The 16,764-nt window shown below is 43.0% G+C and overlaps 1 protein-coding gene across 3 annotated transcripts in view; it reads right to left on the bottom strand.

Annotated features, from left to right (window-relative positions):
- The window catches only part of KMT2D (lysine methyltransferase 2D), a 2,224,302-nt gene that overhangs the window by 1,125,036 nt on the left and 1,082,502 nt on the right, over positions 1–16,764 (bottom strand). For 2 of the 3 annotated variants that reach the window (XM_069653836.1, XM_069653838.1), the window contains one exon: positions 16,259–16,309. In XM_069653836.1, the coding sequence (XP_069509937.1) occupies positions 16,259–16,309 (51 nt within the window). The remainder of the gene's footprint in view (positions 1–16,258; positions 16,310–16,764) is intronic. The other variant, XM_069653837.1, reaches the window with a different exon arrangement.

The following is a 16,764-nucleotide window of genomic DNA, read 5'->3' as shown; positions in this document are numbered from 1 at the left end:
CGGTTGTGTTGGAAAACGCTGCGGTTTTTCTTTCCAAGTTTCTCAGGCTCCTCCGAGCCGGAGGAGCCTGAGAAACTTGGAAAGAAAAACTGCAGGGTTTTCCAACACAATAACGTATTTATGTTTGCGGTCGCTTCAAACCGCAAACATAAATACGTTTTTAAAGCTGCGGTTTTATTTCTAAGTTTTCCGGGCTCCTCCAGCCCGTAAAACTTAGAAAAAAAACACAGCTAGTGCTTATTTTTTTTAAAAAAAATAAATAGCACTTACCAAGATTCAGCTGCAGCTTTCCTGCTCTGGTCTCCGGTCCCCGTCCTCCGCCTACAGCACTAATGAAGGGAAAGCCACCCAGCGGTAGCCTTTGTTTACTACAGCTGGCTGGCTTTTCCTTCATTAGTGCCGCAAAAGCCAGCACAGGAGGGCCTCCATTTCACAAAATGGATGCACCCATGTGCTTGCTTTTGTGAATTTTGAGCTTGAATAACTCAACTTGAATAGCTCAAAATGTTACATAGGAAGTTTTAAAACGGAGAATGATAGTCTTTTTTTTTATGTTGCCCATCTATTTTTTAAATAAAAAATTTTACTAGACCATCCCTTTAAGTTAGCAAAAGTCAAGGTGAGCTGAAGTACTTCTTGCAGGTAAACAAAGTCTGTTATAATGTTTAAAAAGTCTTGGTAGAATAGAAGAAATCAAAGTAGGGCCACAAGATGATTGGGCTTGTGAGGTAAAGAAGCCGATAGCAACTCTACAAATGCAACCCAGCAAGTCTCCAACGAGCACAAGTGGCTAAACAACAAGAGGTAAGTTCTTAGACTTTACAGTACCTTTAGGTTGAAGAAAAAGTGCGGGAGCAGACTTCTGTTCCTGTGCAGCTCTGCAGATCTCACTGTTCCTGGGCCTCAGTAGTGGGGACAAGACGGAGGACTTCTGGGGGCTCCTGCACTGCAATGGGACGGTCACCGCTCGCATGTGGCAAACTTCAAACAAGTGGCATTTCGGTGTTTCAGCGTCGCATCTACTGCAAATAGCAACACCGCGGTTCCTGGCTGTCGAGATGGACTTTCCTTGCATCTGGGGTACCGCACTCTGTTGAGGGGGCTCAGGCTCGGTCATGCCTGCTTCCTGGGAGTCTGGGGGATCTTTCTGGGTTTCTTGGCCAGCTTAAAAGCACCGCCAACATTTCATCGAGGAAAGGCTAACAAAAATTTTACATGAGAAGCTAGACAAAGGGGATACTAAGTAACCCCTACAGCATCCTATTGTAAGATGGTGTGTGCTGGGTCTAGAAAGTTACAGATATAAGTCAAGTCAATTTCACTTTACTGCTCTGGGAAACAGTAGTTTATCCCAGACAAGGTATTTAAACCTGAAACCTGAAAGACTTCTGTGTGTCACTGCACTGAAGGTGCTATGTGACGCAATGTAAAAGATGCCTATGGAGTTTGTTAAACTTCACATCCAAAAGAAACATGCTGTACACAATCACATTAAAATACATGAGAGAGTGGGGAAAAAGGGTCTCGCTCTCTCCAGGTAAGAAAAATTAGGTCCTCAAAATCCAGCAAAGTTGCTGGGGGTCTCTAAGGTAGAGGGAATTAGCACATTTCTGAGAATTCTCCCCAACAGATAAGCCCTGCAAGGACGACTTCTCCCCTTGAGTTGGTGAGACCAATCAACTCCAAAGTAAGCCACCTGGACATCCTCTCGGAGCTGGTTGAAATTCCACTGCTGTTGCTGCTGGAACCAAATAGCCGGGGAGAGGAACACCAGATTGTGTGCGTTGCTTTTAAGCTGGTTGGCCAAGAGTCCCAGGAAGATCCTCCGGACTCCTATAAAGCCGGACTGACCAAGCCTGAACCACCTCAACAGAGTGCTGTACTCCAGATGCAAGGAAAGCCCATCTCGACAGCCAGGAACTGTGGTGTTATTTGCGGTAGACGCAAGGAGCTGAAACACTGAAGTGCCACTTGTTTGAAGATCGCCGGTTGCGGTCAGTGACCATCCTATTGCAGTGCAGGAGTCTCCAGAATGTTCACTCTTGTCTCCACGACTGAGGCCCAGGAACACCAGGATCTGCAGAAGCTGCACAGGAACAGTAGCCATCTGCTGCACTTTTCTTAGACCAAAAAGGTACTGTACAATCTTAGAGAAGTTATTTCTTGTCGTGTAGCCTCACTTGTCCTCGTTGGAGACTTGTTTTGGTCAAAACAGCCCCCTCTGTAATACAGGTCATGGTCTTTTTTCGCCATTTCTTTGTGGAAAGGTCCTAGAGTTTTGCACTGTGCGCCAAACCTAGTTTGTTTCCTTTTTTCAATCGCCTTTAGTGGGCTTCAAGACTGGAAGTGAGGGAGGTGCCGAAACAACCTGTGCTTAGTCTCCTAGGAGACCCAAATGACCTCTGGCGTGATTGGCTGGCTGACTGTCATGCAAGGACAGCCATCCTGCTGGGTGAGTGACAGCTAGGCTGGAATGAATGGGAGAGAACTGAATAAAAGGCAAGTCTCTTGGCTTGGAAGGCAGAGTCGACCACTGGAACGAAAGAACCGAAGACGAGCTTGAAGAGGACGGCTGCTGCAACTCCTGGACCATTGGTTTGCCTCGTGAAGCAATCCTGCAGGCCCGAATCGCCAAGTTCACCTCGACATAGAAGCCCCTACAAGGACGACTTCTCCTTTTGAGTTGGTGGGACCAATCAACTCGACAGTAAGCCACCTGGATACCAATCTCAGAGCTGGTTGCATTTTCCTCAGAGTGCAGCAGGAAACCTTATAACCAGAGGGACACCAGTTTGTGTGCTTTACTACAGCTACCAGAATTGAAGTTTGCCAGGTGCCAGCTTTTGGACCAGTCCCAGTGCAGGAGTCCCCCGACGTCCTCCCTCTTGTCCCCACGACTGAGGCACAGGAACAGCGAGATCTGCAGGAACTTTTGGGGAGAATTCTCATTTATGGCTAATTTCCCTCACCTAGTGAGTCCCTCAGTAGCTTTGCTGGATTTCTGGGGTTTATTTTTTCCACTTGGTAAGAGCGTGGGCCTTTTTTCACACTCTTACATGTGTTTTACCATGTGTATTTTTACTGTTTGTATGATCTTGGGCTCTGGAGCCACACCACTCCATGAGCCCCACTTCTTGTGTGCCTTACACAGCACCTTCCGTGCAGTAACAAAGGGTTGTCTTTGAGACTTCCCCCGACTCCATTTTTTTCTGGGGCTGACTACTGTCCCCCAGAAACATGTAAAGTTGTCATTAACTTTATGTAGTCTCTTTAAACTGCAGACCCAATACACCCCATCTTACATGGAGTCTCGGAAAGGGTTCATTCCTACCCCTTTATGTCTGTGCCTCTTGGAGCCTTGTTTCGTTCCCTTAACATTAAGACTTGGCTGGTGACAGTGGTCTCTACCCTAACTTTTCTACCACGATTATAGTATATAAACGTGCTACTGCTTTAGGCTATTGTATTAGCCTCGAACATAAACCTGCTTCACCAAATACATTTTATTTTGGCTCTGGTCAGGTTTAGTCGCCATTTCTTTTTGTTAAAGTCCTTCTTGTGTTTTACTTTTTGTGCCAAACCAGGATTGCCTTCTTTGTTCACCGTCCTTTGGCGGGCTTCTGCGAAGAAGCCCTCCTTTGGCGCCTGGGTGTCTAGGTGGGCTGAATGTGAGGGAGGGGTTTAGTCATCCCCTGCACAGGGTCTCCTTGGAGACCCAAGTCGCACGTTGTGTCGATTGGCTGAGGTGGCTGTCCGGGCCGGACAACCCACCTGCTGGCCGATTGACAGCCAGGCTGTGTGAATGGGGGATTTTGACATAAAAAGGCAGGACTCTTGGGCTGGAAGTCAGAGTCGCCACTGGAACTGCAAGAACCGAAGAGAAGCTGAGAAGAAGATGGCTGCTGCAACTCCTGAGTCCCGGTGAAGCCCTGCTGCAGTCCTGAGCCATCTACCCTTCAACGACAGAGAAGATCCAGTTTGGAGTCTTCTTCCCTTGAGCCTGATGGGATCAACCAACTCACCTTCAACAGCCAGAGAATCCTCTTCTTGGTTGAAATAGATGCACACAGTAGTAGTGGTCCGGATAGCCATCTGAAGAGCCCTCGTCTGTTTTAAAGAGCACACCTTTTATTCACTGTTGCTTCGCTGCTGCAGGCTTCATCCTTGGGTAGTGCAGATCGCTCCAGATGTCGTCCTTGTCCCCACGACTGAAGCTCCAGGAACCGCGAGTCTACAGGAACAAATGCCGTAGCACCAGCTTTCTTCAAACGAAGAAGGTACTGTGTTCGACCTTGAGGAACTGGGTTGAACCCTTTTTCCTCACCAAAGGCTTGTCCTTTCCTTCCTTCCCTCCCTCCCTCCCTCTTATATCTTTTGCTTCCCTTTGACAATTATCCAAGTACTCCTGGCAATCGCAAATCGTGAACTGTTCTAACCTTGTGATCCTCGACAACAGGATTCATTCCCATTTTGACACGGTGCAGACCTATTGACTTATCTACTTTTTAGAAAGTGTCCTCTGATTCTATTTGCCTTGACAAAAGTATTGCCTATGATTTTTATCCCCTATTCTCGTGTTAATTCTATGTTCTAAGTGTGTTTGACTTCGGTTACATTACTTCCCGCGGGTACGCTTTTCTTTCGTAAGACCGAACAGTCATTACTGTCAAAAAGTGATCGCGTATTAACCCACAGTAACATCTTTGTTTCACAACACTAGTCTGTCAAATCCAAGTGTACCTACCTTGAATTGATCTCCACAAGCGAAATTGGTTGTGTGTAGTATATTTAGAGTGTGATTTTATTTTAATAGAAATGAAGTGTTTTGTGAACAGATGGTTTAAAAATAAATGTAGTTCTATTTTTTTTAACCAGAAACCTTGAGTAAGTGTTTGAGTCACAGTAATTGTAGTCCTTTGTGTAATCTCTACTACTGCTCATTTGCTCTTGAGATAAGTCTGGCTGCTCAGCCATTGCTACCACTTTTACTATGTAGTACAGGCTTGTACCAAAGGTACTACCACTTGTAGCCTTAATTGTGTGCAGTGGTCCCAAAGGGCACTGCATATGATTCTGCCTAACACCGTCAGGAACAGAAGTCATCATCTGCATCTTTTGCTTCGTTGTAAGGTACTGTGAAATCAGAGTACTTCACTCACGCGGTGAAAGTGCTTGAAACTTTTGCAACTCGCAGGCCTAATCAGCTTGTGAGCCAACATAGGATTCTTCTTTTTACAAACTACTTCTAAGAACTTGTGCAGAGACTTTACCGTTTACTTACCAGAAAAGCTTTATCCTATCCAAGACTTTAGCCCATTGACTTTGGCCTGGCCTATTGAATTGACTCTTTCGGTGAACTCAAAGTATTTACACTGTCTAAGAAGAATTGTAACCTTTGATGTTTTAATAATCTTTGCCTTTTACCACTCTTGAAAGCATTCAGAATTAGTATTGAAGTATATTTGTGTGTTATTATATTGCCTCCTTCTAATGAATGTTTTATAACTGACAGATAAATTAATAAGTATTTATCAAAGAAACCTTGAGTATAAGAGTTTACTTGAACACTTGTGATTGTAGACCTCTGTGTAACATCATTACTGCTCACATTCCCCTCTTGAGATAAGCCTAGCTGCTCAGCTCTGCTATCAAAACTGCAGAGTTTGTGTGCAGAGTTCGTGCGCAGAGTTCAGTCTGCAGCAGTTGTGACCCAAAGAGGAGCTGCAGCTACTGGCTAAAGAACATTGGATTTGTGCCTGTACTTCATTTTCTGCTGTTCCTGTAAGGAAAACAAGCCCTAATTTCCTTAAAAACTCCAGGCAAGCACGGAGCGCGCGCAAGTCGTGCGCAGAGAACAGTCGGCAGCAGTCCGCAGCTGAAAGCAGAGGTAAGCAGAAAATATGGCCAAAAATGGGCTGTTGACTCGTTCTAAATTAAAGCAATCCCTGCAGCCATGGGCTAGTCCCTTGAAGGAACATATGTGCCGGCAGGACGAAGATTCTGTATTAACTTGTAATCTGGGGGCTATGATTGGACACGTGAGCAGCGGGAGGAGTCAGTGCCCTTTAGTCAAATTTTTGGAACTACTTGAACATTTAAAGCAGCGTTGCCATCCCTTGCGCAAATAGCAACTAACAGACTGTTAGCATTAACAAAATTGGCGATATGAAAGAGCTCCTCAGTGAGTAATGGGAAAGTTGCTTCTCCCGAGGCTGAAACTGTTAGTGTGGTGGCGGTCAGCCTGTGTGCATGGCAGAGGTCACTGAACACGAGGGGACTGTCATCAGTGAAGAAACTAACAAAAAAGAAAATGAGAACATTAGTGTAAGCACAAGTCCCGAAGAGGCACTTAAAGTGATTGAAATGAACACTGCAGCCTTCCAATCTCTGTTCGATGTAAGTGACATTGAGCTTTTAGAGATGAAGAGCCACGGGCTTTCACAGACGAAAATCTTCAAGTTCATGTTCCCTATGGAGGCTGGTAATTCAAACAACGCCGCCATAGAGCGACACTTTACAGAAAATCTGTCCATAATATCAAATGACCATAACAATGGAAAAATTAAAACTAAGAAAAACGATAAGTGTGCAATTGCATCGGTAGAGAAAGGACATTCAGACCTGTTGGATGAGATTGCGATTAGTGCCCCACAGATGTCTAGTAATATGAGTTTGAATGCGTCAAGTGAGATAATGACACAATCCAACAGGTTTGATCTGGCAGGACGAGAAGCAAGACTTACAGAGCGGCTGAAAGCAGACTTTGAAATAATGAAGGTTAAACTGACGGAGAGTTTTGCTAAAACCAACAAAACAAATGACAGGCATTTGAGAGCTCACTTGGAGTCAGACAAACTTCAGTTATTGGGAGCGGGAAACCTACAACAAATAATACAAACAAGCACTCCAACTCAAGTGATGCACAATGTGCTTACAATAAGCTCGGAGTCAGTGCCTAAACAAGGAGATCAAACAAAAGGACAAAAACGCGTTAGCATGCCTATACAATGCAATGTGGAAAATCGCTTACCGGCGAAGAATATGTCACATCGCTATACCCCAAGGATGCAGAATGAGACGGAGCCTCGGCCGCCAGGATTTGTGGGATCACCTGCCCAAGGCGGTATTGAGCTGAAAAGCGCAAATATAGAAAAGCAAAATAGTCTTGGAGAAAAAGAGTCTTTGACAAAATCTAATCTGTCGGTGGCCGCGGCTATACAGATACACAATGTGCTGGCCACAACGTCACTTGCTTTTATCCTGTTCACAAAGCTTTATGAAATATTAAATGAAGCAACTCAAAACAATGGCTCAATATTAAGCCAAATAATTGAAAAACTACTGAAAATGGAAAGCCTGACTTCAATGTTGCAAGAGCGATTGGATAAAGAGGCAAAAAAGTCTACAGTCTGGCAAAACAGGCTGAGTGACATAGCCATGAAAGACAATATCGAAAAAAACACGCTAATGGAGGCGGTCCTGGGATGTATGAAACAAATGCTCTCGTGGAAACATCACACCCTGTATAGATTTAAGACAGGTGTGCCAAGGAATAAACGTCAGAACTCAGTGTTACATCCAAGGAGAGGAGCTCAATGCCACTAAAAAAATCGTAGTGGAAAAAACTGTTGAACATATTGCATGTGACCTACGGGGAAACAAAAACATAACTCCTACAGATGGGAGAGAGGGGCAGTCCAGTAGTATGCAAGTAAACGAGATGATGACTAGCAAAGCCGATGACACTAGAACGGCCGCTGCAAAGGAGTGTGTATTTGTAGTTCATTCAAGTTCTGATGTGCCCCTTGGAAAACCAAACATGGAAAGTTCAGATAAAAAAAACCTATTCTACTGCCTTTGGTAGCTCCCCACTGTTCGACTTCAAAAATGTCTTTTAGGATATTTAGTGGTGCCGCAAAAACGCTCAAAACTGCACCGACCATACCAAATATCCAAGGCGTGGGTTCTTGTAGAATAAAAAAAAAGGAAAAAAAAAATATTAGGTTCCGAATAGAGAAACTGGCAGGTCAAGAAAATGTATAAGAAACTTAACACCTCGTAAACCAAGTCTATTCGTGTGAGACAAAATTGCTCAGCCTGCTAAACCTATAAAGAAGGAGGGCGAGTCAAGTGTAGCTGAGGTAACTTCTAAAGCCAATCTGTCAAATCCTAACAAACGACCGAGAATGAAATTACTGCAGTTACTACTAATTAACGTGTACTGGAATCCTGTTAAGATTACCTCCGAAAATTGTATAACATCAATAATGGAGGTAATTGATAAAAATCTAATGAGCCATCATGAGTTACCAATTATGTGTGGGGGATATGAACATTGCTTGGTTCAATGGAAAAAAAGATCTTATTCATGAAAGCACCAAGGAAGCGCAAAGGATCCCATCTAGAAGAGCAAAATGGGATGCTGAAATGGATGCACGTGACTGATGTGGTTAATGGTCACGTTAATGGTGATATACCACCCAATTATACTGACATAACATGGGTCATGATAAGATCTTGGACTATATTTGGATCTCAAAAATATATGGAATAAAATCAAAAAGCTGAAACTAATTCCAACTGAGAACAGCGACCATGATGTTCTGGTAATGTCTGTACTGATACCCCGGAAATTGGAATCATCAATCTCGAATCAACCAATAGAGAAAAATAACGGGCGAAATAGGCTCAGAGTAAAAGAACAACAAGTAACTCAATTGACTGAAGCCTTTCAAATACTAGACAAAACATCCCGAGAGTCAATAGACTATGTAACGCTACTACGCTGTCAAAGTGTGAGGTCTTTATTAAAGGTACAAAATACAAAAATACATACTTACGAATGGAGTAAGTGTGTAAACATTGAAAAGAAACAAGCACACAAGGATATATGTAAATTAAAGATCAAAGGAGGCGTAGGCGCCCTTGGTCAAATTAAACGACAACAAAAATACCGTAATTGAGTAAAAGCTTTTTCATATTTACATGATCAAGAACAGGGTGAGGCGGTGTTGTCCTCTATAAAAACAAATTCAAGCAAGATCTGGCGCATTTTGAAAATGGGTCTTGGAAATCAAAACGACTCGATGGTTAATGGGGTGGCCGACGGAGACTGGAATAAACACTACAAGGTGGTGTTTTCCAAGAGTAAAAACATAATCTCAACTGCACCAGTGGAAGCTGCTATAAGTTGGGATATACGGGAGACCACAGAAGACACAAGTCATGTTATTGCCAAGCTAAAAAACTCAAGAGCAGCTGGGCCTGATGGCATATCGAATGTGATGCTTAAGGCGCATAAACAAGGATGGTCTATATTCATCGGAAAGCTATTCTCTAGAATTGCTGACTTAAGGTTATTACCAGCATCATGGACAACAACGATAATTGCACCGATTTTTAAGATGGGCAATCGGGCTGATCCATCCAACTATCGCCCGATGGACCTCCTGGACACAATTGGCAAGATTTGTGACCTTTTTGCAAAAATAACTAACAGCATGGGCAAACAAAAAAGGCATGTCGGACTGTTGTCAGATTGGTTTTACAAAAGGGAGTCGGGACAGAGATCAACTTTACGCTGATAAATCTGTTGAAATTAGAAGCCTTCGGAAAAAGGGCAAATCTTTTTCTGGCCTTCATCGATATGCACCAAGCCTTCGATACAATAAGCCGGGAGAAGATGTGGCAGAAACTAAAAAATTGGGGCTGCCCGGAAAATCTATTAAAGCCAATAAAAGCACTCAATGGAAAGACATCAGTGCGAATTAGGTTAAATGAAAAAGGTGAGTTATCGGATGCTATTGATACATATAAACGGGTAAAACAAGGTTGCCTCATTGCAGCCTCCCTATTCAAATTGTTCATTGCTGATGTACCTGAGGCCCTAAATGAGGCAAAGTGCTTTCCTCCAAAAATAAATGGGCATCACATAAGCTGCATAACATACGCGGATGACTTAGTTTTGATTGATTCCACCCAAATAGACCTGCAACAATGGCTTTCAAAATTGCAGACCTATGTGAACAAAAATGAACTAAGAATAAATGTCAAAAAAACAAAAATAATGAAAATTGGTCCATCGAAAGGAAGAAAAACCAAAACTTTCAGCTGGAGGATCGACAATGAGATTGAGGCAATTGTTGAAATTCGTTACCTAGGGGTAATGATCAATAAATCAGAATGTGAATGGAGCTGGATACAAGATATTTCTCGCCGCATGAGAACATATGCAATACAAGGCGCCAGAATCCATAGCTTATATGGCAAATTTACCTTAGCTCCGGTATGCACCTTTTACTTACAGAAAGTAATACCTGCGATCACTTTTGGAGCTGAAGCAGGATGGAACATCGCCCATAGAATTTGGTCTCAATTGGAAGGGACCTTTTGGAAACGAGTGTTGAGGTTGCCAAAATATATATCAAAGGTCATCATTCGAAATGAATTGGCACTAGATGAGCTATATGCAACTGTGATGTGGAAATAGATGGCACTATTAAGAAAGATAATGCCAGAACCAGCATATGAAATTATTTCGCTGACACTCGACCATATGTGGACCTACTAAGGGCATGGACCAAAAGGCTTAAGGCGATATTACAAGCAACTGACATACCTATGGAGATGCTGTTGGCTCAGCCTCAAATTGCAAAAAGAAAGCTAAAACAGTGGTCGTGGATCCAAAATCTGTCCAAGTACAAAAAACTAGCTACAGCATCAGATTTAGGTCCAACAATGAATAAACTTGATAAGATACCACTTTACTTACAGCAATTTACATCAAGACATCGCGACGGCTTCCTTAGACAGCGCTTGAACGCACTAAAATCGAAGGAAATTCTGTCGATGCAACATGATCAGGATACAAACGATGTCTGTAGATACTGTTTAGTTAAAAGTGAATATCTAAAACATTTAATAACAGAATGTCCGCTGCTTAAAGACCTAAGGAGACTCCATCTTAGTAAATTTGCACCCGTCGATGGAAATATGGACGAATGGTTGTTTCGCATTCTAAGCGGGAGCTCGGTGCATCTAACCTGTTCAGTTATAAACTTTCTGGATAAGATCATGAACTAATTGGAAGGCATTTTAGTAGTAAATTTGATAAGAATTGTGTATCAATTAGAATTATGTGAAAAATGAGCGAAATGGGAGTAAAAAAATTCTAATAAAAGTTTGTAATAAACTATGTTACAATAAAAAAAAAAAATACTTTAGTACAGACTTATACCAAAGATTGGTTTTGCTTACACCTGTAGTCCTAGTTGTGTGTAGTGGTCCCAAAGGGTACTGCATACAAACTTTGCCTAACAGTAGTAAAACGGAAAAGTCTCTGCACAAGTTCTCAGAAGTAGTTTGTAAAAATAAGAATCATATGTTGGGTCACAAGCTGATTAGGCCTGCAAGTTGCAAAAGTTTCAAGCACTTTCAACGTGAGAGGTAAGTACTCTCGGCCTAGTTTCACAGTATCTTTCAATGAAGAAAAAGCTGCAGCTGGTGACTTCTGTTCCTGGCAGTTCCTATGGATCTCGCCGTTCTTGGGCCTCAGTCATGGGGACAAGAGGGAGGACGTCGGGGCAGTCCTGCACTGCAATCGGACTGGTCAAAAAGCTCGCAACTTGCTAACTTCAATTCGGTGGCTGGAAGAAAGGAACACAAGCTGGTGTCCCTCTCCCTGGTTATACGGTTTCCTGCAGCACTCTGAGGAAAATGCAACCATCTCAGAGAGAGGCGTCCATGTGGCTTACTGTTGAGTTGATTGGTCCCACCAACTGAAAGGGAGAATTCGTCCTTGCAGGGCTTCTCTGTAGAGGTGAACTTGGCAATTTGGACCTGCAACAGGGCTTCACCGGACAAACCAACGGTCCAGGAGTTGCAGCAGCCATCCTCTTCAAGCTTGAGACTCGCCTTTTATTCAGTTCTCTCCCATTCATTCCAGCCTATCTGTCACACACCCAACTGGGTGGCTGTCCTTGCCAGACGGACAGTCAGCCAGCCAATCACCACAGAGTGCATTTGGGTCTCCTAGGAGATTAAGCACAGGGCATTTCGGACACGTCCCTTTCTTCCTGCCCACCCTGGACACTCGGGCTCCAGAGGCGGTCTTCACTCCTGAAGCCTGCCAAAGGCGAATCAACAAAGAGACCAAACCTGGTTTGGTGTGCAGAGAAACCCTAGAAGGACCTTTCCACAAAGAAATAGCGAAAAAAGAAGACCAGGACCTATTTTTACAGAAGGGGCTCAGACACCATCTTGAAAAACATTGCTCCCGCAATAAAATGTTTACGGAGCTACAACTACAACCACTGCCACCAGCTATTCTGAGAGGAAAGGGTAGCATTTGACTGCTACATGAGTATCTAGCCACAGGGGATACTAAGTAACCCCTCCATCACTCTTTTTTTAAGATAGGGTGTGCTGGGTCTAGGATTTAAAAAGACTAGCAAAGTCAATTTCACTTTACTTACTCTGGGAAACAGTAGTTTATCCCAGAGAAGGTAGTTAAACCTTGGGAAAGACTGAAAGGCTTCCCTGTGCCACTACACTGAGGTTGCTGTGTGACACAAATGAAAAGATGATGCCTATGTAGTTGTTTAGACTCCATAACCAAAGAACACAGAGGTAAAACACATATCAAAATACATGCGTGGGAAAAGGGTCACACACACACTCCAGGTAAAAAAATCAAGTCCTCAAAATCCAGCAAAGTTGCTGGGGGGTCTCTAAGGTGAAGGGAATTAGCACATTTTTTGAGAATTCTCCATAACCGTTTGTAGCCCCTCTCAAAAGAACATGGGTCCTTACTTACCCTGAAAGGCTTATTGCCTTCCTTAAAAGTCTACCAAGAGCTCTTACTTACCTTAGAACTGTATTCTACACTTCTAAATAAAGTATCATTGTTTAAACTGTCTATTCCTGAACAGACATAGTGTAAATGTTCAATAACAATAGGTTATACAGACCTTTAATAGCTGCTGCTCTTCTGAAACTGTAATGTTGGATTTCTCTGAAGTAAGTGGCTTAAGACCGCTCTAGAAAGTATACTTAGTCAAGTTACCGTTAAGGGAGTTTTGCTAAAGTCCACTTGATGTAAGACTCTATAAAAACGAACCATTGGTATACAGCTCTCCAACTCGTAATAAAAGTCTGTACTACCAAAAGGCTCTGGTAGAATTGCTTAACAGCCAGGTTTATTTTAGGAGGGGGATGTGAGCACTGAACCCAGTCAATACAATAATCCAAAGAAAAACATATACAAAGCTATATCAAAATATATGTATTTTATATACACAAAGCAGGTAGGTAAATACCCTTTAGATAACCAAAACACATAGGAAACAAACAAAACTTTTCAATGGGGACTGCTTCAATTGTAGTTGCATCGCATTACAATTGTTACAGAGAATGACACTAATGACAGTTCTACCGTATTACTATTAAACAAGTGCACTTGCATAGAATATAGATAAATGGTAATTGCATACAGATCATAAAGTCACAGCAGACAAAGTCTTAGGTACGGAACAGGATGATTAAACACACTTGAGCATTTTAGATGTTCTAGTAACACTTTATGGCTTCTAATGCTTTGTAAATCCAATCCCTAACTAGCAAAAAGTAAATGTAGGAGCGGATAAAAAGTCTTATGTAGCAGCTGGAAAGGCATCAGGATACTTTAGTCACTAGAATCAAAATGCTTAGCAAGATAATCCAAGTTACAGTGGCCCTGCGAGGGACACCCTCAAGGACACAAGCTGTAAAGCCTAGGGCAGTGGTATGGGTGGACACACAAACACCTTTTAACTCACTCCAGTTACCTTTTAAGTCGAAGTCGTTTCAGTTTAAGTTCCATCTTCAGCCCCACAGTACCTTAAGGTTAGAAAAAGCAAACTTAGCTTGATTCTCTCCTGTGCAGCAGCGACGGACGCGCTCTCCCGATTCCTCGGTCTGGTGACAAAAGGAAGGACTCTGAATGGGACATGACAGCAGCAGTTGTGAGAGAGGACCCTTGTCACGGATTTCTTTGGTCTCCTAGGTTGGTCGGTGGTTTTAGCACCCTTTTATCAGCTCCAACAAAGTACCATTATCTCCCGGTCAATATTTTTCGATTCTGTTTGCAGCCCTGGAAAGTCACAGCACCTTGGGAGATGGCTCGATTTGTAGTTCGTCTTGGGGCTGGTTGGTCCAACAGCCAAAGGGAAGGAGTGGTCTTCAGCTTCAGAGCTCCTCTGTCAATATGAAAACAGGGTCAGGACAGCAGTGGTCTGTTCACGGCTACTGGAAGGGTCTGTAGGCTTCTCTGTTAGTCTTCAGCTTTGGATCTTCTGTTTCAGTGGTCAACTTGCCTTCTACCTCAGGAACCTCAACTTGTATTCAGTTTTCCCACTCATTCCTCTGCAAACTCAGCATTTTACAGAAAGGGGTGGGTGGCTGCCCAATCAGGAAAGTCAACCCCCAGTGGGAACTGGTTCCCTAAAGGCACTCTGGCAGACAAAGGGAATGGGAGTGTTAAACTCCTTCTCAACTTCCTGCCTTCGCAGACGCACTGCAGCCTAGGAGGGGACACCCAAGGGTTCACGCCAAAGACAAAAGAAAGAAAGAAAGAAAAAAAAAAAAAAACACACACACACACACACACACACACACACACACACACACACACACACTTCCCCCTCCCAAAATGGTTGGGGGGGGGGGGGGGGGGAGGAGATACGAGCCACCATGCTAGAACATAGGTGACCATATTGGTTTTCACAGCAGAGTAGGGTGATACTAGGTATCCCCTTAGCACACCACATAAGGTAGTGTGTGTGCTAATCTCTCATAAGAACAAGTTTTAGGAAGGATACAAAGTATCGCTCTTTCCTTAAGAACAGTAGTTCTAAGGCAATCTGAGACAAAAAGGAGAACCCATGGGGTTCCCAAAGGGTGTTGTGTGCTGCAAAAGTGGTGTAAGATTCCTCCATATCCATGATAGGCAAGCAGCTTCCATATAAAACAAACAAGAATATAGCTCCCAAATGTCAGAGCAAATCAGAATGAATGAGGAGAAAAAAGGCTTCCCTCATTCCGGATAAAAAGAAAAAGGTCCAGAAGTCCAGCAAGAAATGCTTGTGCGTCTCACTAGGAGAGGGGATTAAGCAAAAAACTGATAAATCTCCCTAACCGTTACTCCGTCTGAACTGTGTACTAATAAGTAACACTGGTGAGTAACTGTATCCATTCATACCAGAAGAAAGTTACATATGTTGCAAGAGATAACAGTGTTGGTCTAATTAAGTGATTCTGTAATTGAAAAACACTGTATGGTATAACCAATAGGGTCTGCTGCCCTGGAATTATTTAAGGTATTCTAAAAGTAACTAACCCGAGATTATTACACAAGAATAGCAGATTGCCATTCTGAATGTATAACTTTAGGTTTGACTCGCTTACTTGCTTAATGCCCCTCTAAGGTTATATTTTGGTTTGTATGCCTAAGTATTGAGTTGGTTTTTATAATTGTGTTTATATGATATGTGACAGTACTTCCCTTTCCCAAGACTGATCTTGGCCTACATGTATTTATAAAACATTTTTTTTACAATACATAGTGTTTGTTTCTCTTTGGACCATATGTATGCTACAATTTCTTTATACCAAGCTACAGCCCTCTATGTTGGTAGCATGGACTGCTCTGTTCATGCTGCCAACATTCCCAGGTGGTGAAGCCTTATACTAAGAATGGAGTTTTTTTTACTGCCTGAGATATGGTTTTATGAAGCCCTTAGTTGGACTTTAGACACATTTTTTCAACAACTGGACCGCCAGAAAATGTAACTTAAGTTCAGAGAAGTAAAAGGGTAGAGAACGGGAAAGGTACCAACTCAAAAATAGGCTGGATGCTAAACTGAATAAGTAGGAGAGGGTTCCTTGGTAGAGGTAATCAAGAATGCAGGTCAATATCAAAGAGAGATAGACAAGACAATTGTATTCATTTGTTCCCAGGGGTTCATTACAATAACTTCAGTGTCACGATTCCCTGGTTCTGGGGGCTTTGCACCAAGACCAATACATTCTCATCCACAGACTTTACTACCTTTTAATAAATCAGAGGAAACTGACTTGCATCTACACCTCCAGTCCGAACTCAAAGAATCATACTTTAAGAACTCAAGTAGCAAGTCAAGAAGAGTCATGCAATGTCATTGCACCACAACTCCCCACCAGCCCATAATTCTGAATCCAATCACTCTCCCTCCCAAACACATACCTTCTGTACCTTGTTAATGCGCTGAGCTGCCCGGTTATCTTTGGCTTTTTGCTGCAGAAGAAGAGAAAGAGTGAGTCTGTGCTCTCCACTTAACAGTTGACACTGGACGAGCAAGGGGGGGGGGGGGGTGAGGACTACAACAGTGACATGTAAAATAATCACAAATCTTCAAACAGGCAATCACTGACTAAAGCAGTGACAAACACAAAAAATGGGCAACAGGCACCAGTGCTCCCAGAGTAATCAGAAATACCAAGACAACATCAACAAGAGCTGAGAAACCAGTAAAGGGGCCCGTCTGTAAATTAGAACTGTGGCATGGAAAACAGCATTAAGAGGGCCAGGAGAGTGGAACACAAACTATAAGGCATCTGTGCATGAACAGCTCATTACTACCCACTCCCCAATTCAAGGGATCCAATATGCTTTGGGGTGCTGTACAGCAATGACAAAACACTTCAGTGGCTTAAACATAGAATGGCTCCAGGTGGAAAACATGAATATAG

This window comes from Ambystoma mexicanum, chromosome 3q, assembly GCF_040938575.1.
Source record: "Ambystoma mexicanum isolate Mex_15411 chromosome 3q, UKY_AmexF1_1, whole genome shotgun sequence".
NCBI classification, from domain to species: domain Eukaryota; kingdom Metazoa; phylum Chordata; class Amphibia; order Caudata; family Ambystomatidae; genus Ambystoma; species Ambystoma mexicanum.
Note: the sequence above shows the minus strand (reverse complement) of the source record. Positions and strands in the feature narration are given on the sequence as shown.